We start from the raw sequence: 27,143 nt of genomic DNA on the forward strand, positions 1-27,143 counted from the left end.
CCAGTGATTTTCAGGGCAAAACTGGCTGAGTTCCCGACGTCTGGCTGGTCGGGAACCTCGGGTGGCGGCTGTGGACTCAGTCCGCGGCCGCCCTGGTGGGCGGCGGGGGGCAGGGGGATTGAGCACAGTGGGGGCCTCATGGGTGTCTGGGATACGCAGGTGCATCCATCTCGGGGGGGGGGGGGCGGGCTACATTGTCGATGTCTGTCCGCGGTCCGGGTCCGCAATGGCACATGGCACAGCCGCCACCATGCGTATGCACGGACTCCTGACCAGAAGTGCGGAGGCCCATATCCGCAGCCAGAGCTGCAAGAAGCACTCCGAGGCCCTGCTAGCCCTCTTCAGGTAAGTAAATCGCTTTTGATTTTTTAAAGGAAAGTCAAGAGTGAAACACTGGTGTTTTTACGCTGGCGTGGGGACATAGCCCCATTTTTTGAGAATCCAGCCCCACAATATGTGACCTTACTCCCCTAGGTTTCCCAACCCTAAGACTCCTCCCCTTCTGTGCTCCCAACTTTCTAACACCATCTTCCCCAGTACTATCAACTCCTGATCCAGCCCAGAGAGCCCAACATTTCACAGCTCCTTCCCCAATGTTGTCAAACAGTATTTGACTTATTCAATTAGAGTAAATCAATGACCCTGATAATATATTGTGGGTCACCTATTATAACACCACTGTTGTTATAAATCAGCATGGGGGTAAATTTTCACCTCCAGTGCCTGGATCCCCTGGATCACCTGTCTAGTTTTCATGCCATTGGAATCAACTGAATGATATTCAAGCTGGTTCCAAATCAAGTGGACAATCCGTCTGCTGCCTCACGCCGCCTAAGACCTGGGTTCGATCCCGAGTGTGGAGTTTGCACATTCTCCCCGTGTCTCACCCCCACACCCCAAATGTGCAGGGTAGGTGGATTGGCCACGCTAAATTGGCCCTTAATTGGAAAAAAATTGGAAAAAAAAGTGGGCGATCCGCACTGACGCATTACTGCCAAAAATATGAAGGTGAAAATTACCCTCTGTATATCTGAGTCAATTTCCACAACAACATGACTCACCCACTATTAATATAAAACAACAAACATTCCACTGAATGAGCTATGGCTCTCTATTCTGTTCTCCAAAGCTTGTGTCAAATGGGTTTTCCTGGGGTCAAATGAAACTCATTCCTTTGTTTTCTTTTTCCCAGTTATTTACATAGAATTACATAGAATTTACAGTGCAGAAGGAGGCCATTCGGCCCATCGAGTCTGCACCGGCTCCCGGAAAGAGCACCCTACCCAAGGTTAACACCTCCACCCTATCCCCATAACCCAGCAACCCCACCCAACACAGGGCAATTTTGGACACTAAGGGCAATTTATCATGGCCAATCCACCTAATCTGCACATCTTTGGACTGTGGGAGGAAACCGGTGCACACACGGGGAGGATGTGCAGACTCTGCACAGACAGTGACCCAAGCCGGAATTGAACCTGGAACCCTGGAGCTGTGAAGCGATTGTGCTATCCACAATGCTACCGTGCTGCCAATTATGAACTATGCAAGGAAAACTGAACACATTGTGGTATATTTATTTCAGAGCCAACTTGTGAAGAACCATTTTCATAGAATGCAATATATTTTTCCAGGTGCAAAGGTCACATTGCACAGGTGTGTTTCGTGGATGCCAAGTCTCTCAGTCAGGAGAGGATCTGAAAATGCATTTCTGGTATGTTACCAGCCATTGCAGGTGGCTGAGCAAAGAGGAAGCCTGCCTTCTTTACCTTCTCAATCACTGAAGGTGCAAGGCATGGAAACAGAAAATAAAGGATGAGTGCACTGATTAGAACTGGAGGAAAAGCCTCAAAACTTGAATGAAAAAGTTCATGGAATAATGCATTTTGGAGTGAAAATGATCCGCACTTGAATCGATTACTTTCAAAATAATAATAATAACCTTTTATTATCACAAGTAGGCTCACATTAACACTGCAATGAAGTTACTTGATAAATATGCTCCAGTTGCAAATGAAATGAGCTACCCCCCTCTCTCGGGGATGCTTCCTTTGCGTGCACAAGCAAAATACTGCGGATGCCGGCTCTCTGAAATGAAAACAGAAAACACTGGGAACACTCGGCAGGTGGGACGGCGTCTGTGGAGAGAAAAGTACAGACTCTCAGGTCTGTGACCTGCTGTGTTCTGATGAAAGGTCACAAGAACTGAAATGTCTCTGGGTCATCGCGGATCTGGCGGGGGGCGGGGAAGGATCTTTGGCAAGTAGCTGACGAAAAACAAAAAGTCTATCGAGTGAACAACTCCAAGTGATTTTTAAAAAATGAAATGGAGACAGCTGAGAAATAATATGTATGTATGTGTTTGTGTGGGTGTTAAAAAGGCCAGGGTGAGAAGCTGAGAACCCCTGATTATTTTTTAAAGTGTCATTCTACTTGAGGAGAGATAAACAAACAGGATGGGTGGTGGAAGCTTTAAGGTCACCGCTGGGAGAAAGGGGGACATGAGGCTCTCGGCAGCGCCCCCATCCATGGTGCAGCCCGCTGGCTGAGCGTCACTCGCTCCTCCCCGCGTGAGCAAAGAAGCTGCTGCTTCTCCTCCCCTGTCCATCCACACCTATCTCACATGGTGTGTGTGTGCGCGCTGTCCTGTTCTCCCAGAGCAGGGCTTCCTTATTTCAGTGCCCCCTTGCTCGCTCTGTCTATCCCTTGACAGAAAAGGGAAGCTTCAAATAGAGAGAGAGAGAGGAGAGAAAATAGAAGCAACTGGCGGAGATTGTGTTTTGCCGGAGTCACTCGGGGTGCCTGCTATTTGTGTTGAATTATTTGGGAGGTGTGTATGTGTGTGTGAGAGCTCTGCGATCCTGGATGCAGCTGCTGGATTCTGCAGCGCCAATCTTCATGAGCAATCCGCACCAATTACAGATTCCAAGGCATTCCAGGGTCACCAGTCTGCCACTATGGTTAAATGTCCTGTTTAATGGTTGAGGTACGTATTGTGGAAACTTCAAGGTGAGGAATGGGCGAGTAAATATGTATTTGTTTTGGAGGTTGAGGAGGGATTGTTGTATGCGACTGTTTATTTGGGGGGGGGGGGGGGGGTTGGGGATGTTGTATCCGCCTGGGTTTGGGGGGTTGGGGTGTTGTATCCGCCTGGTTTTTTGGGGGGGGGGGGGGGGGTTGTATCTGCCTGGACTTAGGGGAGTGAGGGTGGGGTTGTTGTATCTGCCTGGGTTTGGGGGAGTGAGGGTGGGGTTGTTGTATCTGCCTGGGTTTGGGGGAGTGAGGGTGGGGTTGTTGTATCTGCCTGGGTTTGGGAAGTGGGGGTGTTATATCTGCCCGGGATTAGGGGAGTGAGGGTGGGGATGTTGTACCTGCCTGAGTTTGGGGGGTGTTGTATCTGCTGGGTTTGGGGGAGTGGGGGTGTTGTATCTGCCTGGGGTTGGGGGGGAGGGGTGGGGGGGGGGGTTGTATCTGCCTGGGTGTGGGGGAGTGGGGGGTTGTATCTGCCTGGGTGTGGGGGAGTGGGGGTGTTGTATCTGCCTGGGTTTGGGGGAGTGGGGGTGGGAGTGTTGTACCTGCCTGGGTTTGGGGGAGTGGGAGTGGGGGTGTTGTATCTGCCTGGGTTTGGGGGAGTGGGGGTGGGGGTATTGTATCTGCCTGGGTTTGGGGGAGTGGGGGTGTTGTATCTGCCTGGGTTTGGGATAGTGGGGGTGGGAGTGTTGTATCTGCCTGGGTTTGGGGGAGTGGGGTTGGGAGTGTTGTATCTGCCTGGGTTTGGGGGAGTGGGGGTGTTGTATCTGCCTGGGTTTGGGGGAGTGGGGGTGGGGGTGTTGTATCTGCCTGGGGTTTGGGGAGTGAGGGTGGGGTTGTTGTATCTGCCTGGGTTTGGGGGAGTGAGGGTGGGGTTGTTGTATCTGCCTGGGTTTTGTTAGTGGGGAGGGGGTGTTGTATCTGCCTGGGTTTGGGAAGTGGGGGTGTTATATCTGCCAGGGATTAGGGGAGTGAGGGTGGGGATGTTGTACCTGCCTGAGTTTGGGGGGTGTTGTATCTGCCTGAGTTTGGGGGGTGTTGTATCTGCCTGGGTTTGGGGGAGTGGGGGGGTTGTATCTGGCTGGGTTTGGGGGGTGGGGGGTGTTGTATCTGCCCGGGGTTTGGGGGAGTGGGGGTGTTGTATCTGCCTGGTTTTGGGGGAGTGGGGGTGTTGTATCTGCCTGGGTTGGGGGGAGTGGGGGTGTTGTATCTGCCTGGGTTTGGGGGAGTGGGGGTGTTGTATCTGCCTGGGTTGGGGGGAGTGGGGGTGTTGTACCTGCCTGGGTTTGGGGGAGTGGGGGAGTTGTATCTGCCTGGGTTTGGGAGAGTGGGGGTGTTGTATCTGCCTGGGTTTGGGAGAGTGGGGGTGTTGTATCTGCCTGGGTTTGGGGGGTGGGGGTGTTGTACCTGCCTGGGTTTGGGGGAGTGGGGGAGTTGTATCTGCCTGGGTTTGGGAGAGTGGGGGTGTTGTATCTGCCTGGGTTTGGGAGAGTGGGCATGTGGGTGTTGTACCTGCCTGGGTTTGGGGGGTGGGGGTGTTGTAACTGCCTGGGTTTGGGAGGTGTTGTATCGGCCTGGGTTTGGGAGTGTTGTATCTGCCTGGGTTTGGGGGGGTTTATCTGCCTGTGTTTGGGGGCTGGGGGTGTTGTATCTGCCTGGGGTTGGGGGGGGGGTGTGGGGGGGTTGTATCTGCCTGGGTTTGGGGGGTGTTGTATCTGCCTGAGTTTGGGGGGGGTGGGGGAGTTGTATCTGCCTGGGTTTGGGAGAGTGGGCGTGTTGTATCTGCCTGGGTTTGGGAGAGTGGGCGTGTTGTATCTGCCTGGGTTTGGGGGGTGGGAGTGTTGTACCTGCCTGGGTTTGGGGGAGTGGGGGAGTTGTATCTGCCTGGGTTTGGGAGAGTGGGGGTGTTGTATCTGCCTGGGTTTGGGGGGTGGGGGTGTTGTACCTGCCTGGGTTTGGGGGAGTGGGGGAGTTGTATCTGCCTGGGTTTGGGAGAGTGGGGGTGTTGTATCTGCCTGGGTTTGGGAGAGTGGGCGTGTGGGTGTTGTACCTGCCTGGGTTTGGGGGGTGGGAGTGTTGTAACTGCCTGGGTTTGGGGGGTGTTGTATCTGCCTGGGTTTGGGGAATGGGGGTGTTGTATCTGCCTGGGTTTGGGGGAGTGGGGGTGTTGTATCTGCCTGGGTTTGGGGAGTGGGGGTGTTGTATCTGCCTGGGTTTGGGGGAATGGGGGTGTTGTATCTGCCTGGGTTTGGGGGAGTGGGGGTGTTGTATCTGCCTGGGTTTGGGGAGTGGGGGTGTTGTATCTGCCTGGGTTTGGGGGAATGGGGGTGTTGTATCTGCCTGGGTTTGGGGAGTGGGGGTGTTATATCTGCCTGGGTTTGGGGAGTGGGGGTGTTATATCTGCCTGGGTTTGGGAAGTGGGGGTGTTATACCTGCCTGGGTTTGGGAGAGTGGGGGTGTTGTATCTGCCTGGGTTTGGGGGGTGGGGGTGTTGTACCTGCCTGGGTTTGGGGGAGTGGGGGAGTTGTATCTGCCTGGGTTTGGGAGAGTGGGGGTGTTGTATCTGCCTGGGTTTGGGAGAGTGGGCATGTGGGTGTTGTACCTGCCTGGGTTTGGGGGGTGGGGGTGTTGTAACTGCCTGGGTTTGGGAGGTGTTGTATCTGCCTGGGTTTGGGAGTGTTGTATCTGCCTGGGTTTGGGGGGGTTTATCTGCCTGTGTTTGGGGGCTGGGGGTGTTGTATCTGCCTGGGGTTGGGGGGGGGGGGTGTGGGGGGGTTGTATCTGCCTGGGTTTGGGGGGTGTTGTATCTGCCTGAGTTTGGGGGGGGGTGGGGGAGTTGTATCTGCCTGGGTTTGGGAGAGTGGGCGTGTTGTATCTGCCTGGGTTTGGGAGAGTGGGCGTGTTGTATCTGCCTGGGTTTGGGGGGTGGGAGTGTTGTACCTGCCTGGGTTTGGGGGAGTGGGGGAGTTGTATCTGCCTGGGTTTGGGAGAGTGGGGGTGTTGTATCTGCCTGGGTTTGGGGGGTGGGGGTGTTGTACCTGCCTGGGTTTGGGGGAGTGGGGTGTTGTATCTGCCTGGGTTTGGGAGAGTGGGGGTGTTGTATCTGCCTGGGTTTGGGAGAGTGGGCGTGTGGGTGTTGTACCTGCCTGGGTTTGGGGGGTGGGAGTCTTGTAACTGCCTGGGTTTGGGGGGTGTTGTATCTGCCTGGGTTTGGGGAGTGGGGGTGTTGTATCTGCCTGGGTTTGGGGAATGGGGGCGTTGTATCTGCCTGGGTTTGGGGGAATGGGGGTGTTGTATCTGCCTGGGTTTGGGGAATGGGGGTGTTGTATCTGCCTGGGTTTGGGGGAGTGGGGGTGTTGTATCTGCCTGGGTTTGGGGAGTGGGGGTGTTGTATCTGCCTGGGTTTGGGGGAGTGGGGGTGTTGTATCTGCCTGGGTTTGGGGGAATGGGGGTGTTGTATCTGCCTGGGTTTGGGGGAGTGGGGGTGTTGTATCTGCCTGGGTTTGGGGAGTGGGGGTGTTGTATCTGCCTGGGTTTGGGGGAATGGGGGTGTTGTATCTGCCTGGGTTTGGGGAGTGGGGGTGTTATATCTGCCTGGGTTTGGGGAGTGGGGGTGTTATATCTGCCTGGGTTTGGGAAGTGGGGGTGTTATACCTGCCTGGGTTTGGGGAGTGTGGGTGTTATACCTGCCTGGGTTTGGGGGGTGGGGTGTTGTATCTGCCTGGGTTTGAGAGGTAGGGGTGTTGTATCTGCCTGGTTTGGGGGTGTTGTATCTGCCTGTGTTTGGGGGGGGGGGGTGTTGTATCTGCCTGGGTTTGGGGGAATGGGGGTGTTATATCTGCCTGGGTTTGGGGAATGGGGGTGTTGTATCTGCCTGGGTTTGGGGGAGTGGGGTGTTGTATCTGCCTGGGTTTGTGGGGGTGTTGTACCTGCCTGGGTTTGGGGTGAGGGGGAATTTGGGGTAGTGGGGAGGGAGCGGGGAGTAGGAGGTTGAAGAGGGGAGAGGAGAGGGGGTGAGGAATGGGGAACCTAGGAGAGAGGGTGTGGAGCGGGGAGGAGGAATGAGGAAGGAGAGGGGGTCTGAGGCAGGAGGGGGTGAGTAATGGGGAACTGGGGAGGGAGAGGATAGTGGCGGGGGGGGGGGGGGTGGAGTGATATCTTGCGGTGACTTTTTGAAGTGATGTGTGAATAGGTTGCTGTTGAAATTTGTGGATCCGCCAGGTTTCCAGGGAACGCATCAGCCTGCTAATAAGATCAACAGACGCCTGTAAATGCACGAACACTGCATATAGGAGTGAGCTGACCCAGCCAGTGCTGCTGGAGCTTTACCTTGGCGCCAGTAGTTTTTAAAGTCACGACCGTGCTTGGCTATTGGCCTGGCTTCCCGCCCCCAGCTTTGTGCTGTCGCCCAGCCAGCCAAAGCAACAGTCAGCTCCGAGCAGCCTCAGCGCAGCCGCAAACACGAACCGTCTCCCTCTTTGATTTTCTCCGCACCACTCTGCGAAATTTTTCGCGTGTTTCGGTTGTTCTGTTAATGCGCTGGGTACTGAAGTGAAGTTTATTCAGGGCGCTGTGTGGTTTAATGTCGGTTTACTATCTCATGCAAAACAAATACAACAGGATGCGTAACTGTGATTCATGCTAAAATTAATGTGTATTTTTTAATTTGCTAATTTATGGAATGCATTTTGTGGATTGTGATGCACCAACCGGAGTTTATTTGACAAGAGGGAATTAGGAGAACCTTTTGACCAGTGACATCAATATAACGAGGTGTCTGCGCGACAGGGTACAGTTATGGATGTTTAGAAATTACTCCAGAGTTAAAGGCTCCCAACTTTTCTCTGTGTGGAGGTGACCAATATCAGTGGGTCTCCTGGACGATGCAGAGCTAAGGGTGTGTTTACCCTGTCGCTATTGCAGTGAGACCACAGCATGGGTCCCCCGGCAGGCTGTTCATTGACCTGACTCGTTCTAACACTGTCCGGCAGAGAGCTCCGGATAGACTGGTTTTGTTCGTATATAGGGAGTGCCCGCACTTTCTAGGCATTTAATAAACTCAGTAAATTCATAATATGTCAGGCCGGTCCCGATGGTCGTGGGTTATCGTTGATATTTACTGACAAAGTCAGTTACTTTTAAACCCAGTGCCTGCGCTGTACTGTAAGCTATGGTTTATGCGGGTCTCTAACCATGTGGTATGAGACTGACTTGTGTCTGTGCTCTTCCAGAGCGAGATATCAACCTAACCCTAAGGTTAGAGTCACCTTTGAACTGCTCCAGTTGTCCACACATCTCTCTCGATGCTGTTTGGCGTAGTTACATTTTGTGCGCATGTAATGTTATTGATATTCGGTATAGTTTACTTTTTTTTAAATGCCTGACCATCTATGTCAACATTTGGTAGCCATGATGTGGAGATGCCGGCGTTGGACTGGGGTGAGCACAGTAAGAAGTCTTACAACACCAGGTTAAAGTCCAACAGGTTTGTTTCAAACACGAGCTTTCGGAGCACGGCTCCTTCTTCAGGTGAAGAAGGAGCCGTGCTCCGAAAGCTCGTGTTTGAAACAAACCTGTTGGACTTTAACCTGGTGTTGTAGAACATTTGGTAGAGGTAAAGGGAAATCATTGTAGATGAAAGGGAAGCAAAATTCAAAACGTATTTGGTGGAGTGGCATTGCGGCACAGACTAATGGAATGCAAATTTACTGGCTTCTCACTGTGACCAATTTCCACCACACTGCCGTGGGAAGGTGTCAAATGTGGGCCAAAAACAACACCAAGGAGAACTAGGAACAATAGATGGGATAGTTGTCCATGGGCTCATTTTTGCATTTCCAGGGCCAACTCAGAGTGCAATTGATAGACACCTGCTGAGCACACACAGTCTGACGAGTTTCAATGGTTGGTGGATGGCTCGGGGTTTAGAGAAAGGCAGAACAATGTAAACACCTCAAAAATCTGTTTGCATCATGTGCTTTGTGATAAAATGGACTTAAATCCCAGTCCGCTATTGTCCATTCAATATTCCACCATCTAATAAAGCAATCTATTGATCTTTTGCTTGAGGGGAAGTCTTTTTAACTTGTTCTTGCAGCACTTGTGGGCTGTGTGTCTTTCAAGAACTGTTTCAAAAATCAATGTTTTTACAGCCACCTTTTTGCATATTTTGTAACCTTTGCCTACCATGGCAACACTTCAGAATTGCAATCTTAATCAGGGGCTGGTTTAGCACAGGGCTAAAAAGCTGGCTTTTAAAGCAGACCAGGGCAGGCCAGCAGTATGGTTCAATTCCCATACCAGCCTTCCCGAACGGCACTGGAATGTGGTGACTAGGGGCTTTTCACAGTAACTTCATTTGACGCCCACTTGTGACAATAAGCGATTTTCATTTCATTTCATTAGGGTGCAGTTTATTTAAATTGTCTCTATCTTCTTCCTATAGTTATTCCAAGTAAAATAAAATGAGGTGTGAGGTGGCTGTGTTTTGTCACTTACTCAATAAGAGAATTCACCATTAAACAGTTAAAGAATTGTTTAGTTGTCACTGTTGATAGTATTAAGACATGGCTGTAAAAATGAATATTCATCATTGCTGACAAACTCTGGAGGTGAATATAACTGTGAAGTTGCTGTCAGAATTACCTTTTCATATGTTACTTAAGAGCCAATGTCCGATCATAATTCATTACGCCAGAAGAAGGTAGAACATTCTGAATTCTGGGGGAAACCAGTCATATTAATAACAAACCAGTCAGTCTCAAACTGGTTGCTGTTGATTATGGAGAACTGCTAAGGGAATGGCTGTATGGTGCTTATGTTACTGAACTTGTGATCCAAAGTTTTAGACTAATAATAAATATTGTGAATTCAATTTCCATCCTGGCGGTTTGAGAATTCCAAATTTAAAAAAAAAAGGAAACTAATAAAGCAGGCATCGATAAAAGCAGCCATGGAGCTTTTGGTGTGTTGTAAATGCTCAGCTAATTCACTAATGTCCTTTCAGGAGAGAAACCTACAGTCTTTCCTCAGCCTGTTTGGTTGACTCTTAATTGACCTCGGAGGTGGCCGAACATTACTTAAGGATGGGCAATAAATGTTTGGTTTTGTGAGAGACATCTCCAAAACATGAATAAGACATTAATATATTTTGGTGTCCAATGTCAGCCCATCCAGCTTAATTATGTCTAAGTTGAGTTAGAGTAAAATACCTTAAATCCTTTCTCACTGGTATGCTACAATTCCAAATTCAGATCACCTCCTCTTGCACCAGTGTGATTTATTTTATAATTTCCCACACTTCCCATGTCTGTGACCTCTGAGTGGAAGTGCCAATTTGTGTTGAATTATGAGTAATTCTGTTCTATGCATCTGAACCCAGTGGGAGTTGGACCAAGGCTGAACAAACTAATTTCACATTGGTCCTCCCAAGAGTCATTACAGAGGAAGCCCTTTTTCTCCATCGTCTGCCACCAGTTCCTTTATGGAATTCAATGTTGATATGATTTGGTTTTAAAATTTCCAAGGCAAAAACCAAAGTTGTGGGAGAGTTCTTTCCTATACTAGCTATCTGCCAATTTCCAGGTTGAAGTATTTTGTTTAATTTTCCCTGAATATGTGAACAATCAGTTTTTAAATGTCACAGAGTTTGACATGTAAATTTTGCGACCAATAAATTCAATAGCCACAACTGTGGAATAAACTAAATAATCTGTCACAACATTAATTTTGCTATTCTGGTTACATCATTTTTCAAAAAATCAAATTTCTATTCTGCCACAAATGGATTTCTGCGATGCATTCAGATATTTTTTCAGATTACAGTTTGAAAAGATTAGAAAGCTTGTGTATATATAAAAGGAAGCTACAGCTAGTTCCTTTCCCTCCCCCTTCAAATGCGTACTTCCTGACATCATGACGTACTGTTTTGGCAACTGCCTTGCGGTCCAAAAATGTATTGGGACACACACAAAGCACATTATTTGACACAGTGGTGTTATTCTTTGTATCTGTATGTAGTCAAGCAAGATTTTGTTGGTCAGAAATTTCCACTTTATCCTTTGTTAACTGGGTATATGCCATTCACATCTAAATTGGTTTCTACTAACTAATCAATTAAATATTTCAGCCGAACACATACATCTTCAAATCATCAGATTGTTTTTCACTGTAATTGATCTTTCTCCAACGTAGCTGATTGTCAGTAAAGTTGACCTGGGCAAATAATAAACAAAACCTATGCTCGGAGCATTCAGAGTGAGAAACCTTAGGAATTACACAATGCAAGGGCCACAGCAGGTATTTGTTGGCACAGTAACAAGAGTGTACGTGTCCACGTGATTCTTTTAGTGCGAAATAAATTCAGATTTTGTTATAACTCGTAATAATAATCTTTATTAGTGTCACAAATAGGCTTATATTAACACTGCAATGAAGGTACTGTGAAAAGCCCCTAGTCGCCACATTCCGGCGCCTGTTCGGGTACACTGAGGGAGAATTCAGACTGTCCAATTCACCTAACAAGCACGTCTTTTGGGACTTGTGGGAGGAAACCGGAGCACACGGAGGAAACCCGCGCAGACGCAGGGAGAATGTGTAGACCCAGCACAGACAGTGACCCAAGCTGGGAATCGAACCCGGGTCCCTGTCACCGTAAAGCAACAGCGCTAACCACTATGTTATCGTGCCGCAGTAAATAATGAAGGCAGATCAAAAGAAAACTTGATATAATTGTGCATAGCAACGCAGCAGAGTTTTGCAAGTATAAAACTTGAGCTTGAACTATCTGCACTGAACAATAAACACATTTAATAGTTCTCACCATGATAAAGAGCTGATCAATAAAGCAACATTAAGAGACAGACCATGGGAAAATAGTTTTAGAATGTCAGTATCTTGCATGCCAATGAATTGTTCTATAAATAATAGTTTTGCAAAAAGAATTGCAGCTTATGCAGTTGCTTTTGTGTTAAAAAAGAATTATTTCATAGGATTATAATTGTCACTCTATGTAAATTTTAACAAAATAGCAATAAATATGAATATGTCTGCTGTCCCTCTTGCAATCTCCTAAACCTTTGAACTGCTCATTGCTCTACCCTATTTCCCATTTACTGTCTACATCAGGGGTGGGCAAACTTTTCCGTGCAAGGGCCGCATTCAGAAATTCACAATTCACAAAGGGCCGCATAGTATATTAAGTAAAATAATTACTTCACCCGGTTATGATTGTGGGCGCCTCATATAGAACATAGAACAGTACAGCACAGAACAGGCCCTTCGGCCCTCGACGTTGTGCCAAGCAATGATCACCCTACTCAAGTCAACGTATCCACCCTATACCAGTAAGTAACCCAACAGCCCCCCCACCCATTAACCTTTAAAAAAAAATTTAAAAAAAAAAAAAAAAAAATTTTTTTTAAAAAAAAAATTTTTTTTTTTTTTTTAATGACTTGGTGGGCCGCAGAAATACCTTTGGCGGGCCGCATGCGGCCCGCGGGCCGTAGTTTGCCCACCCCTGGTCTACATTATTGAAAGTTATCAGAGCCACTGACTGCCAAAATAATCTCAGGCTATTCATTGGCTGATGAATTCCTTGAAAGCCAAGTATCAGACAATAAAAGGCATAAGTGAAAATGGTTCTCAAAAGTGACATACCTCAAAGGATGATGCAAAGTTATTATGTCCAGAGGAAAGAAAACTATAGATAACCCATTGGCAGCCATTGTGTGATCACACAAAACCACGCATTAGATCATATGGGCTGTTTAGCACACTGGGCTAAATCGCTGGCTTTTAAAGCAGACCAAGGCAGGCCAGCAGCACGGTTCAATTCCCGTACCAGCCTCCCCGAACAGGTGCTGGAATGTGGCGACTAGGGGCTTTTCACAGTAACTTAATTGAAGCCTACTCGTGACAATAAGTGATTTCCATTTCCATTTCCATTCCATATGGTGAAAACTGTTTGTTTTTAAAATTAACAGCTAAAGTTAAAAAAACACTGGAATAATGTGTAGGTCTGTGTTGCAGATGTTCAGATATTGTGTTCTATTCGCACATTCTGATCTAACCACAAAGCATGCTGTAATATTTATGGAGAGATGGTTGTGTGGTAGTAATATCACTGAATTAGTAGTCCCAGAATAATGCCTTGGGGACAAGGTTCAAATCCCACCACGGCAACTGGTGCAATTTAAATTCAGTGACTAAATCTGGAATACAGGGCCACAGTAATGATGACCATGACAACTAACACTGGTTGTTATAAAAGCTCATCTGGTTCACTAATGTCCTTTAGGGAAGGAAATCTGCCATCCTTACCTGGTCTGGCCAGCATGTGACTCCAGACCCACAACAACATGGTTGACTCCGAAGTGCCCTCTGAAATGACCTAGCAAAGCAGTAAGGGATGGGCAACACATGCTAGTGATTGATGACTACAGCCCCTGAAAGAATACAAAAAGTATTTCCTTAATGTTTAACTGCCTTCCATTGACCAACACAAAAACAATTGTTTTTCTTCCACTTAAGCAAAGACTCATTTCCTCACAATGTTACAGCATTGTATGCACATTTTAAAATATATATTGGTGCACACACTCTTGAATACACTGGAGTAACTCCTATGTTATAAGTATTCCTGCCACTTTTTAAAAAATCTGTTTTATCAAACATGCAAATCACTTCTGTTAATTGTTCCTCAGTCTTGTCTGCTAATTTACAAGGGAAATATTTATCATTGTTTATGACTTAATCTGCACACATTTCTGAATATCTGCTTGCCTCAGATTCTCTTGATAATTGGGGAAACAATTTTTTTTCGGCAGTAAGTGGGATTCATTTTAGTACTCGTTTCAAGCACCTGAGATACTGGTTTAATATTTTCATAAATTTTTTTTAGTGGTAAAACAAAATGCAGAATAATGTACACCATTAAAATAGTTCAGAACTATGTGAAGCACGTGTCTTTTATTAATGGTCATTAACAAATAGAAATCAAGATTATTGTTTAGGTTTTAAACACCGTTATTCAACTACAAAGTCCAAAGAAAGGATATTTGTCTTTTTGAATGAAGCAGATATCTTTCAAATGTAAAAGGGGGACTGGTTAGCTTTATGTTATTCTTTGACCCAGGAACCTGAATTTGGATGCAGTGCAACTGATAGGATTTGTATTTTCTTTCCCATTAGCTATTTGGATCTTAAATTGGATTAATGTAATCGGAATCCTAATTGTAGGTCAATTGCATAAAATTGACTCTAACTTAGCATTAATTGAAATAAAATGAACACTTTTCCTTTGGAGTTCCAAGCTATGTGTGAGTTGGGGAAAGGTTACATTGCTATTTTAGCAGTATTCTAAGTTCAGGGTTAAAGTATATTTGTTGAGGCAGAGCAGACAGAGCTTTATCAGGCATTTGACATATGCTGTATCTGAACAGAAAGTGTTTGTTGCGGCTGGCCCCAAGTGCCAAATATGCCAATATTTTCCTTCCACGACATCAATATTCCTGGCCTTGAGTTTAAATTTCACTAGAAATATTCATTAAACTGTAAATAAAATTCTAATCTTCACAATTCATATTTTACATCTGATGTAGCCCAGAGTTTCCTGGAACAGCTTGGTCTGTCACTTTAAACTCTGTGGTTTTGGAGCTTGGTCTTCCAGAAGAAAGAGGAAAACTCACTGCAAGATTTGCTGGCATTTTAATTTGAAAACACTGCAGCGAGCATACTGGCGATTCAGGAGCCTCAGAAGCACTGCACCTCACTGGGTTTATTCGGGTGAAACTCGATGTACTATTTCAAACAAGTCTCAGGAGGCCAGAATTGAAGGAACATCAAAATCGCTGTGGGTTGTAGGGGCTGAAGGAGACTACAGGCAGAGAAAGGGAGAATCAGAGAATTTACAGTGCAGAAGGAGACCATTCGGCCCATCAAGTCTGCACCAGCCCTTGGAAAGAGCACCCTACTTAAGCACACACCTCCACCCTATCCCAGTAACCCCACTTAATCTTTTTTTTGGACACTAAAGGGCAATTTAGCATGGCCAATCCACCTAACCTGCACATCTTTGGACTGTGGGAGGCAACTGGGGCACCCGGAGGAAACCCGCGCAGACACGGGGAGAACGTGCAGACTCCGCACAGACAGTGACCCAAGCCAGGAATCGAACCGGGGACCCTGGAGCTGTGAAGCGACTGTGCTAACCAATGTGCTACCGTGCTGCTGTAGAAGGGATTTGAAAATAAGGATTAGAATTTTAAAATTGAGACGTTGCTGGGCCAGTTCCCAGAATTGGGCACTGAGGTGATGTATGAATGGCTCTTGATGTAAGTTAGGATATGGGTAGCAGACATTTGGATGAGCTCAAGTTTACCTCACTGCTCCAGTATATTTGATTCCAACGACAACCATACTTGTGGCTTCTGAGTGGAATAATAAACCCTGATAGAAATTAAGTTAATTGCACTCAAACTGATTTTTTCTTGGGACCGTTACAGCTATTTAAGACAGATGGTTTTCTTCTGATTAAGGTGCTTTGGATTAAACCTAGGTTATAGACGTGAAGGGGCAGCTTTTTAAAAAATCAACCATTTTTACGTATTGCTATTTTGACTGAAAATTTCTGAAAGGTCGACATCATGATGTCTTCAATCTCATTGTCCTTGCATTCATTGACTGTAAAAAAAAAACTACGGGCTGGATTCTCCGCACCCCGACGCCAAAATCATGGCCGGCGTGGAGGCAGAGAATCCATTTACTTGCAAAGAATTGGTGGGGGGGGGTGGGGCCTTAGAAGTGCCGAGGAATGCTTGTGCGGACGTTGAGTGTAGGGTGCGCGGCTGATTCATTTTTCATTTTTGGGTCCAGCTCCGCAGTCTGAGTCCGCCATGGAGTACGGTACGCCGCTGGAGACACCGTCGTGTGCATGCGCAGCCTCCGACCCGGAAGTTCTGGGGCCCGTATCTGCAGCAAAAGCTGCTAAATTTACGCCGGGTCCCTGCTCGCCTCCTGCAGGGCTAGGAATTCATGTCTCTTTCATGCCAGTTTTCCTGGCGTGTAACTCCACCGTTTTGACGCCGGCATGGGGAGATAGTCCCAATAATGGAGAATCCAGCCCTACATTCCTAATATTATGTTCCATCAATTATGAATGAATATTCTTTAAAATTGTTCCATTCAGGGATTGATCACGATTCAACAGTATGTCAATGATGCATTGGTGCAATAGTTGGAGATGACCTTTGTCGAGAAGATCAGGATGTGGAATCGGTTTGGGGGGATACGAGGAATAGCAGGGGAAAGAAGTCACTAGTGGGAGTAGTCTACAGGTCCCCTAACAGTACCCACAATGCAGGGCAAAGTTTACAAGAAGAAATACTGAATGCTTGTAATAAAGGAATGTCAATAATCATGGGTGACTTTAATGTGCATATAAACTGGAAAATCAGATTGCCAGTAATAGCCTGGATAATTAGACCAGCATGTTCTGGAACCAACCAGAGAGCAAGCCATATTAGACTTAGTATTGTGTAATGTAACAGGCGTGACCTCAGAGTAAAGGCACCCCTAGGTAGTAGTGACCACAATATGATTAAATTTTACATCTGGTTTGAAAGGGAGAAAAATGGGCCTAAGACTAGTATTTTAAAATAAATAAGGGCAACTATGTGGGCATCAAAGCTGAGCTAGGTGAAGTGAACTAGGGGATAGAACAATAGAGGAGCAGTGGCAGACATTTGAAGGAATATTTCAGAATAGGGATATTTGTGCTGTAATGAAAATGTCTAAAGGGAGGAGCCACCATGGGCGGCGAGGTGGAACAATGGTTAGCACTGCTGCCTCACTGCACCAGGGACCCGGGTTCAATTCCAACCTTGGGTCACTGTCTGTGTGGAGTCTGCAAGTTCCCCCGATGTCTGTGTGGGTTTCTTCCAGGTACTCCGGTTTCCTCCCACAGCCAAAAGATCGGCCATGATAAATTGCCCCTTAGTGTCCAGGGATGCGCAGGTTAAGTTATGGGTTTGCGGGGATAGGGCAGGGTGTGGTGGGTGAACATGGGTGGAATGCTCATTTGAAGGGTAGGTGCGGACTCAATGGGCTGAATGTCCTCCGTCTGCATTGTAGAGATTCTATGATTCATCCATGGTTAACTAAAGAAGTTAAGGAAAATATCAAACTTAAGGAAAAAGCATATAACCGCGCAAATATGAGTAGCCGGTCAAATGATTGGTAAGGATATAAAGAACAGCAAAGAATGACTAATGGGTTAATCAGGAGAAAGAAATTAGAGTACTAGAGGAAGCCAGCAAGGAATTTTAAAACAGATAGCAAGAATTTTTACAGGTATTTAAACAAGAAAGGAGTAAATAAAGTAAGTGTTGGTCCTCGAGAGAGTGAAAATGGGGAGATACTAATAGATATTAAGGAAATGGCAGATGAAATGAACAAATATTTTGCTTCAGTCTTCACTAGTATAGAGGATTCAAGGAACATTCCAGTAATAACTATAAATCTTGAGGTGGAGGTGAGACAGGAATTTGGTGAAATCACTAGAGAAGCAATTCTGAACAAACTGATGGAGTAGTGGGGCTGGCATGCCTTTGGGTCAAAATGGACTTCAACCTAGGATCTTAAAAGAGGTGGCAAATGAGATAGTAGATATGTTGGTGTTGATTTTAAGGTTGCAACAGACTGGAAAGTAGTAAATATAGCCCCTCTATTCAGTGGGGGGTGGGGAGGGGAGGAGGCAGCAAATAGGAAACCATAGGCCAGTTAGCTTGGCATCTGCCATGTGGAAGGTATTCAAATCGATCATTGAAGAGATTATAGCTGTGCATTTAAACAAGCTCAAGATAATTGGGAAGAGTCAGCATGGTTTTATGAACGGAAAATCATGTTGAACCAATTTACTAGAATTCTTTGAAGAAGTAACAAATGTTGTGGAGAAGGGGAACCTGAAGAAGTGCTGTACTTAGAGTTCCAGGTAAAATACTGTATCAAAGGTTATTGTAAAAAAAAAAGCTCATGGTGTAGGTGATAACATAGTCTAAAATTTGCTGACTGGCAGAAAACAAGAGAGTATGCACAAATGGATCTTTATTTGAATGGCAGGATGTGACGCGTGGAGTCCCATAGGATTTTGTGCTGGGTCCTCAACATTTTACAATTGACATCAATGCCAATGACTTAGATGAGGAGAACAAAGGCATGGTAGCGAAATTTGCAGATGACACAAAGGTAGGTAAGAAAGAGGACATACAGGGTTTGCAGATGATTATGGATAGGTTTGAGTGAATGGGCAAAGGTCTGGCTGATGGAGCATAATGTGGGAAAATGTGAAGTTTTCATTTTGGCAGGACGAATAACTAAAGCAGAGTATTACTTAACTGGAGATCAACCGCAGAATGCTCAGGCACAGAGAGGTCGAGGTGTTCTTTTGCATGAGTCACGAAAAGTTAGCATGCAGGTGCAGCGTATAATCAAGAAGGTTAATTAAATGCTCTTCTTTATTATGAGAGGAATTGAACATAAAAGTAAGGGTATTATGCTTCAGTTATAGGGCATTGGTGAGGCTGCAAATCAAACTATGTGCAGTTTGGTTTTATTTAAAGAAGGATATAGATGCATTGGAGGCAGTTCAGAGGAGGTTTATTAGTTTGATACCTGGAATTGTGAGGATAGGTTGGAAAGACTGGGCTCGTTTCCACTGGAAGTTAGAAGAGTAAGAGGTGTCTTGATTGATATACAAGGTCCTGAACAGTATTGATAAGGGGGAAGGTATTTCCTCTTGTGGGTGAGCACTGAACTAGGGAGTTTTAACATTAGGAGTCACACTTATTGGACAGAGATGAGGAGAATCCTTTTCTCTGAGGGCTGTGCAACTTTAGAACTCTCTGTCTCAGAAGGCAGTTTAAACGGGGTCACTGAATATGTGTAAGGCGGAGCTAGATAGATTCTTGTTAGACAGGCGGATGAAAGGTTATCAGGGATAAATGAGAATGTGGAACTCAACGCAAACAGATCAGCATGATCTTATTGAATGGTGGAGAAGGCAGTAAGGGCTGAATGGACTACGTCTGCTCCTATTTCATATGTTTGTGTGTTCATATTATACTAAATTGCTCTATTAAAGGATTGGTATTATAAAGAGGAGCTGTACTGTTGCTTATATAATTATTGTTGCAGTGCATTTCCTTCCCAATTTTGCAATGGTAGCAGACTGCTCAATTGTGGAATCCAGCATTACCAAGCCTGACCATACTCTCCATGTTTGTCGGCATTCCTAGATGGGTTGTCCTTTCCAGTGGTTGAGAGACGGGAGGAGATAGAGACCCCATTGAGGCCTGAGGCAGTACTGAAGGGCATTGGATTGATGCAAACAGGCAAAGCCCCAGGCCTGATTGGTTTGCCATTGAATTTTATAAGAGGATCACGAGGCATTTCACGCCATTAATAGTGGAGATGTCTAATAACTCCTTGTCACGGGGTTTCTTGCCCACCCACACTTTCACAGACCACTGTTTCTCGCATTTTGAAGGACAAGGACCGCACGGAATGTTGATCATATAGACCCATATCTTTTTTGAACGTTGACGCCAAGCTACGAACTAAAGTGTTGGCGTGGCGATTGGAGCCCTGTGCCCAGGAGGTAATAGGGTAATAGCGAACGACCAGACAGGCTTTATTAAGGGTCGGCAACTATTGGCCAATATACGGCGGCTGTTGAATATTGTCCTTTCCACCCCTCTCCAGTTTCCAAACCAGAAGTGATTGTGTCTACGGATGCCGGAGAATCGCCCGGTGCCGGCGTCAATCCCACCCCCGCCGTGTCCCAAATTCTCCGCCACCCGAGATTCGGCGGGGGCGGGAATCGCGCCGCACCGGTCGGCGGGCCCCCAGTGGCGATTCTCCGGTCCACGATGGGCCGAAGTCCTGCCGCTGACAAGCCTCTCCTGGCGGCGTGGATTAAACCACCTACCTTACCGGCGGGATTGGCGGCGCAGGCGGGCGCCGGGGTCCTTGGGGAGGGGGGGGAGGCGCGGGGCGATCTGACCCCGGGTCTGGCCCGCGATCGGGGCCCACTAATTGGTGGGCGGGCCTGTGCCGTGGGGGCACTCTTTCTTCCACCTTCGCCATGGTCTTCACCATGGCGGAGGCGGAAGAGACCCCCTCCCTTGGGCATGCGCCGGTATGGCATCAGCAGCCGCTGCGCTCCAGCGCATGCGCGGACTTACGCCGGCCGACGAAGTCCTTTCGGCCCCGGCTGGCGTGGTGCCACAGATTGTGTGCAGCTCAATCAGATCATTTAGTACATGAAAAGAAAAGAAAGTACATAATAGGGCAACACTATGTACACAATGTAAATACCTGGACACTGGCATCGGGTGAAGCATAAGGGGTGAAGTATTAATCAGGTCAGTCCATAAGAGGGTCATTTAGGAGTCTGGTAACAGTGGGGAAGAAGCTCTTTTTGAATCTGTTTGTGCGTGTTCTCAGACTTTTGTAGCTGGAGGGTGGGTTCTACCTGAGGTGGCAGCCATTCATTTCCACTTTAAAGAATTAGCCACCATCAACTGTTGGGGGGGTCGGCGGTGGGATTAGTTCTTATTGTTGGGAAAGGGTTTTTCTCTCTCAGGAAAATATATGGTTGTATTTTTATTATATTGCATTATGTAAAATCAGTTTTCCATGTTGATGTTATGTTTGCTATAAATGAAAAATATTTAAATAAAAATATTTATAGATTTTTTTTAAATCATGGACGTTTTAAAATTGATTTAAATGTAACCAGAAATGTTATCTTGTATGTGAAATGTTACCATTGTAGATCAGCGAAAAGGATTCTGCTACTGTAGATCAGTGTCACTTTTTGGTTTACTTTCCAGTTTTGGGTACTCTATTCTGAGAGATGAATGTGACACCACCTTCTTGAAATCATCAAAACCTCTGCTGCTTCTGATCAAACTCATACCAAGTCTCATTCACTCATGTCCAGTTAATCAGTTAATCAGTTTTTAGTTATGATGATTGAAGGATAAATATTGACCCAGGAGGGCATCCTGTGTTCACTTGTTTCCTGTTAAGCAATGCCTTGACCTTAAATTCCGGTCCTTGTTTGCAAATCCCTCGTCAGCTTTGCCCCTACCTATCACAATAAACTCCTCCAAACCCCTCAACCCTTTGAGGTACAGTATTTACTTTCCTCTAAATCTGGCCTTTTGAGTGTATTTTTTTGACTGTTTATGGGATGAGGCTAGGGCAGCAGTTGTTGCCGATCCCTGTTTTCCCTTTAGGAGGTAGTGGTGAGTCAGTCTAGAAATACTGCAGTCCATTTGGCATAGGTAGACCCACAGTGCTTAGGAAGGGAATTCCAGGATTTTGACCCTTGCCGGGTGAAACAGAGGGAGTTTTCTGCAACGGAAGAAGAAAGCATTGTTTGCCATAATAGCTGTTGGCCATCCATCCAATCATGTAGGAGCCATAAACAGCCTTGGTACCAGTGAATGTCATAAGATGTAAGCATTTTGGGAGCTTCTCTGCCAACGGCCACAGTATTGGGTGGAATTTTCAAGTCTTCCTGCCAGTGGGATATTTCGGACTGGAAGATCCCGCCGGAAGCCAATGATGAGTCGCCTCTGCCGCTGGGAAACACATCGCGGACAGCTGGGAGAGCCCGGCCTTTGTGTCCTGTGGTCGCAGACAATCTGCACGTTGATTGAGTGAAATCCCTTTTGACGATGGCATCCTGCAATCCATGGCACCAGAGATGTGGCCCGCCTGCCCCTTTCTGCCTGTATGATTATCACAAAATCGCATGGGCAACGTAAAATCTCGGCCAGTAAGCTTCTTAATGGCGTTAATTAGCCCTTTAATTTTCGTCAGGCCTGGCTCTGACTCTCACGCATGCCTGCCAACCTCAATATTGCACTCTTGTGCAATGACATTAGGATGCGTACCCAACGCCGTTTCACACAGTTTTACCTGCATTTATAGACCTGACCTTGAAATGTAAAATGAGTGCTACAGCTTGAAACAAATGTAAATGTTGGGTGCGATTTAGTGGCCTCACGTGCTCAGCTGGGTACTGGGACGAGGCCGTTGAATTTCGCGAGAGGCCTGCATCGTGAATTACGACGCTCGAAACGTCTCGCGAGATTTGAAACTCACAGTGCGTCACGATCTGGATCTTACTCTCGCCAGCGAGGCCTCAACCGGGAGCCGTTTGGTACTGGTTCAGAAAGTCGTGAACCAGTCATGATGGCACCTCAGGGGGTGTTGCTGGGGTGGTCAGGAACAGGTCTTCCTGCCAGTGGGATATTTCGGACTGGAAGATCCCGCCGGAAGCCAATGACGAGCCACCTCTGCCGCTGGGAAACACATCATGGACAGCTGGGAGAGCCCGGCCTTTGTGTCCTGTGGTCGCAGACAATCTGCATGTGGTACCCTGGCACACTGCTGGCACCTGAGCACTGCCAGTCTAGCACCTGGCACGGCTGGTGTGTCCAGATGGCACTGCAAGACTGGCTGGGGCATGGCCAGTCTGCTTGTCCGGCACTACATGTCTGACACCTCGGCACTGCTAGGGAGCCCAGGTGGCACTGCAAGGCTGGCAGGGGCACTGCCAGTGTGCCAAGTTGGCAATGCTAAGGTGCCTAGGTGCCAGGTTGCCTTTGCCAGGGATTGGCCCTGGGAGGCCTTGCTTTAAGAGATGGGTGGAGGGGGTGGGATGGGAGGGGGTTGGGGGGCTCGAGGGCCCGGAGGAGATATGTTAGGGAAGAGCGGAGTCCTGAGGCCATGGTGAGTGCACAGGGTGGGGGTTAAGAAATCGAGGCTGCCTTTAAAAAGGGCACCCGATCCATGAGTAATCTTTCTGAACTTGCGAGTCTATAATGGCCTCAATGGAGAGCTCCTAGTCGAGGCCCAAAAAAGTGGCAAAGTGTCATTGAATAGCGGGTATTTCTCAGCTCAGCGCTGAGATTTGCCCCGCTAAACGCGCCGCTCAGTGGACTTGAGTCCGCTGAGTCGCTCCCATTATTGCTGCTCTGGTCTATTGAGGAAACTCAGCCATATCATTAAAAATATCCTCAAAGCAATGTTGTCATACACATGCTATTGGACATATGTTTCCAGGAAATTCTGTACCTTTCTATTACTGAAACACAATCTTAGCTCATATTATTTTTACAATTTAGTTTATGTAATTATCACAACTAGAAATTCTGTACACCTTTTCCCCTCCTGCAAAACAGAACCTTTATCAGGAGATTCATATGCATGGTTTGTAAATGGATCCCATTAAGGTGATGTAAAGATGGAGGTATGAAAGGTTCATGATAGTGGTGGAAGTATTTTCTTCTGACTGTGAACGCTCTTTAAATACTTTAATCATTTTTGATTGCAACTTCGGAAAAAGGGAACTGAAGCACGGGGCGGAATTCTCTGATCCCCCGCAGGGTCGGAGAATCGCCCGGGGCCGGCGTCAATCCCGCCCCCACCATGGCCCGAATTCTCCGCCACCCAGGAATCGGCGGGGGCGGGAATCGTGGCCGCGCCGGTCGGCTGCCTTCCACGCCGGTCGGCGGGCCCCCCCGGCGATTCTCCGGCCCGCGATGGGCGAAGTCCCGCCGCTGACAGGCCAATCCCGCCGGTGGGATTCAAAACACCTCTGGTGCCGGCAGGATTGGCGTGCGGGCGGGGTCCTGGGGAGGCACGGGGTGATCTGACCCGGGGGGGGGGGGGGGGGGTGCCCCCACGGTGGCCTGGCATGCGATTGGGGCCCACAGATCGGCGGGCGGGCCTGAGCCATGGGGGCACTCTTTTTCTTCCGCCCCGCCATGGCCTTCACCATGGCGGAGGCGGAAGAGAACCCCCTCCGCTGCGCATGCGCCGGTATGACGTCAGCAGCCGCTGACACACCAGCGCATGCGTGGACTTCCGCTGCCCGGCGAAGGCCTTTCGGCCACAGCTGAGGGGTCGCCAAATGCCATTTGCGCCGGTCGGCAGTGTGGCAACCGGCCTAGCCCCTCAATGTGAGAGCTTGGCCCCTAAAGGTGTGGAGAATTCAGCACCTTTGGGGGGTCCCGACGCCGGAGTGGTTGATGCCACTCCAATACGCCAGGACCCCCCCCCCCCTCCCCCGCCCGGCCGGGTATGGGAGAATCCCGGCCATGAATTGTAAAATTAGGTTAACTCACCTGCTTTGATGCATTTCTAAAACTGGAGTGCAAAAATTTTAAATATTTTATGAGGCCTTCCCGATGATATTGGAAGAGCTTCATTTACCTCCCAATTTCATGTAAAATACTAAACATTTTGTTGGGTGTTGAATTTTGTAAATTTTCCCAGATCTTCAAGTTCTGATAGCACTGCTCCTCTATGTCTAAAGCTCGTGATTGTTTTAATGATCAGGCCTTTGACTTGGCTTCTTAAATTCTATGTTGGACTTTTTTTTTGTTGTTGTTTAGAAAGTTTGGCTTCCGTGGTCTGTGAACCATATCCTTGACATATTTAGTCTGGAGAGTTTGGGAGGGGGGGGTAGAGGGGGCAGTGGTGCTTGGGATGGATGTGCACATTCTCGGGTCGGGGGTTAGTCCGACATTTTAACCCTGCCAAGAATTTCATGACCTGTGCCACCCAGCGAGGCAATATCATGCAGCTGATAGTCCAGTTATAACCATTGGCAGTGGAGAATGAAATAGATAAAGGAGATTTGCAGCTTGAAAGACTGGTGCACGTGTTGCTAGTTGACATTTAGCTTACTTACTAAGTCGCCTCTGACATAAATAGTTCAGTCCTGCTGTGCAGAAAGCAGAGGGTGAATGTCATGACCTATTTTTTACAGTCTGTTTCAACTACCATGGATGCCCTTTCTTCAATGTGCAATTCTCAACTCCACTCCCAGGACAGCCGAACAATTATGCACCACCAGTTGAATTCCTGCTGAAGTGTATAAATACAACAAATGTGTGGTGGTGGTGGTGTATAATGGGTGTCTTATCATATCTAATCCACTGCTTCTTTTAAATTATGTTCTTCCCTGAGTATTAAATGTGGTCCCAGAGATCTTACTGTCAACTGAAGCCTTGTGTGATGCATATGGCATGTAAGCCCCTGTCGCTGTTCATAAGGCGACTCTCCAACTGTTAAGCTGCATATTATTGTACGCTGGCTGCCTGCTTTGCTCCTCCGATTTGTCACTTCCCAGCTCATAGAGGGGGCAGCCTGGGTTAGAGAGATATCACGCTGAAATAATAATCTTTATTCATGTCACATGTAGGCTTACATTAACACTGCAATGAAGTTACTGTGAAACGCCCCTAGTCGCCACACTATGGCACCTGTTTGGGTACACTGAGGGAGAACTCAGAATGTCCAAATTACCTAACAGCACGTCTTTTGGGACTTGTGGGAGGAAAACGAAGCACCCGGAGGAAACTCACATAGACACAGGAAGAACGTGTAGACTCCGCACAGACAGTCACCCAGCCTGGAATCGAACCTGGGACCTTGGAGCTGTGAAACAACAGTGCTAACCACTGTGCTACCATGCTGCCCATTGGCCCATTGAAAGCCATTGGCCTTATTTTTTCTCCATCCTGTTGCAGCCTAGTTGAATGTAAAGCTGTGTGTATGGGAATAGATGTCCGCCGTAAAGTTTGTTGCCTATCAACCACATATCCAGGTGGAAAGCTCACATCAAATTGAATCATTCCACAAGAGATTCCTGGAGCCCATGGACTCAAACAGCTTCAGTGGGAACATTTCAGAGAGAAACACCCATTTGAGAACTAACGTTCAAGAGAAAGAGAAAGAAACATTTTATAATTGGATAAAAGCAAATTACTGCCGATGCTGAAATCTGAAACCAAAGAAAAAATGCAAGAAAATCTCAGCAGGTCTGGCAACATCTGTAGGGAGAGAAAAGAGTTAATGTTTCAAGTCCAGCTGACCCTTTGTCAAAGCTAAAGACAGAGAAAGTGGGAAATATTTATACCGTGGAGTGAGAATGAAAGGTGAGTCATAGCCACAGAAGCCCAGGGAAACGGGGTGCTAATAGCCACCGAAACCAAGGGGAAAGAGTGTTAATGGCAGTCCCCAGAGCGGACAGAAGATGTGAAAGGTCAAACTGCAGAGAAACTAACATCAGAGGGTAAACTGTGACAGATGTTGGTGTGGGGGGAGGGGAAGGGGGAAGCAAAGGCGAGAAAGGGTAAGGAAAGGTGGATAAGATGGGGGTGGTGCAAATATATATAAAGAAAGATAAGAGAGAAAGAAATGGTAAAAGACAGTTAAAATGAAATGGGATGAAAACGAATAGGTCGAGGTGGGGTAGAGCTCCCCATTTCATCAGAATCAGCAGAGTATGATATTCGACCAGGAAAGGCTGTTGTAAAACCATCATTCCAACTGTTTTTCTAAGAATGAGTTAGATTAAGATTACTCTCAAGCCATGAGATCGCACCAATTCACCGACTCCTCCACCACCTCCCCGCCCCCCACCCCAACCTCGTTTCCATCAATGATCAATCTGACCATAGTTTGAAAGGGACTGACTTGTTCTCCAGCAGCAACCCAGTCAAAGGTTGCAGCCCGTGGTTTGGCCAATTTCATGGCCAGGCCTTATTACCACACCACCAGCGAGCTGCTCATTCAGACTGAATGTTTGAAAATACACTGGCAGTAAGCATGAAGTGCATTCGGTACAAGAAGGTAAGGGGAGTGGATGTTGATTTGGTTGATTTACAGAGAGTTTTACATTTTGGAGGCCAGTTTTGAAGCATTGCTGCAATTTGTAAACCTGAAATACACCTATGATTTTGAATAGCCGCCTACAGCAGTCCCTTTAAGAACCACAGGTCCCTTACAAGCATGTACCACTACAAAGTGCAGGCTTTGCAATCAAAGCTTGCAAAAGGCATTCTAAAACTGAAGCCACGTCAGAGGGTATTTAAGAGCCAACCACATTGCTGTTACTGCAGTCACAAAGAGGGCCATTTCACGTAAACATTGCAGGTTTTCTCCCTTGTTAAAAATTGTTCTCAAATTTTGCCATGGTGGGAGTTGGACTGATGGATCTGGGTTTTAGCCTGGAGATTGTGGAAGAAGAC

At 47.2% G+C, this 27,143-nt stretch overlaps 1 protein-coding gene across 1 annotated transcript in view; it reads left to right on the forward strand.

Moving 5' to 3' along the window:
* Nucleotides 1–2,572: 2,572 nt before the first annotated feature.
* LOC119967204 (cAMP-specific 3',5'-cyclic phosphodiesterase 7B-like) overlaps nucleotides 2,573–27,143 on the forward strand; it is a 211,383-nt gene continuing 186,812 nt past the window's right edge. Inside the window, exon 1 of the mRNA XM_038799417.1 lies at nucleotides 2,573–2,986. Within this exon, the coding sequence (XP_038655345.1) occupies nucleotides 2,966–2,986 (21 nt within the window). The 5' untranslated portion in view covers nucleotides 2,573–2,965. The remainder of the gene's footprint in view (nucleotides 2,987–27,143) is intronic.

This window comes from Scyliorhinus canicula, chromosome 6, assembly GCF_902713615.1.
Source record: "Scyliorhinus canicula chromosome 6, sScyCan1.1, whole genome shotgun sequence".
NCBI lineage: Eukaryota > Metazoa > Chordata > Chondrichthyes > Carcharhiniformes > Scyliorhinidae > Scyliorhinus > Scyliorhinus canicula.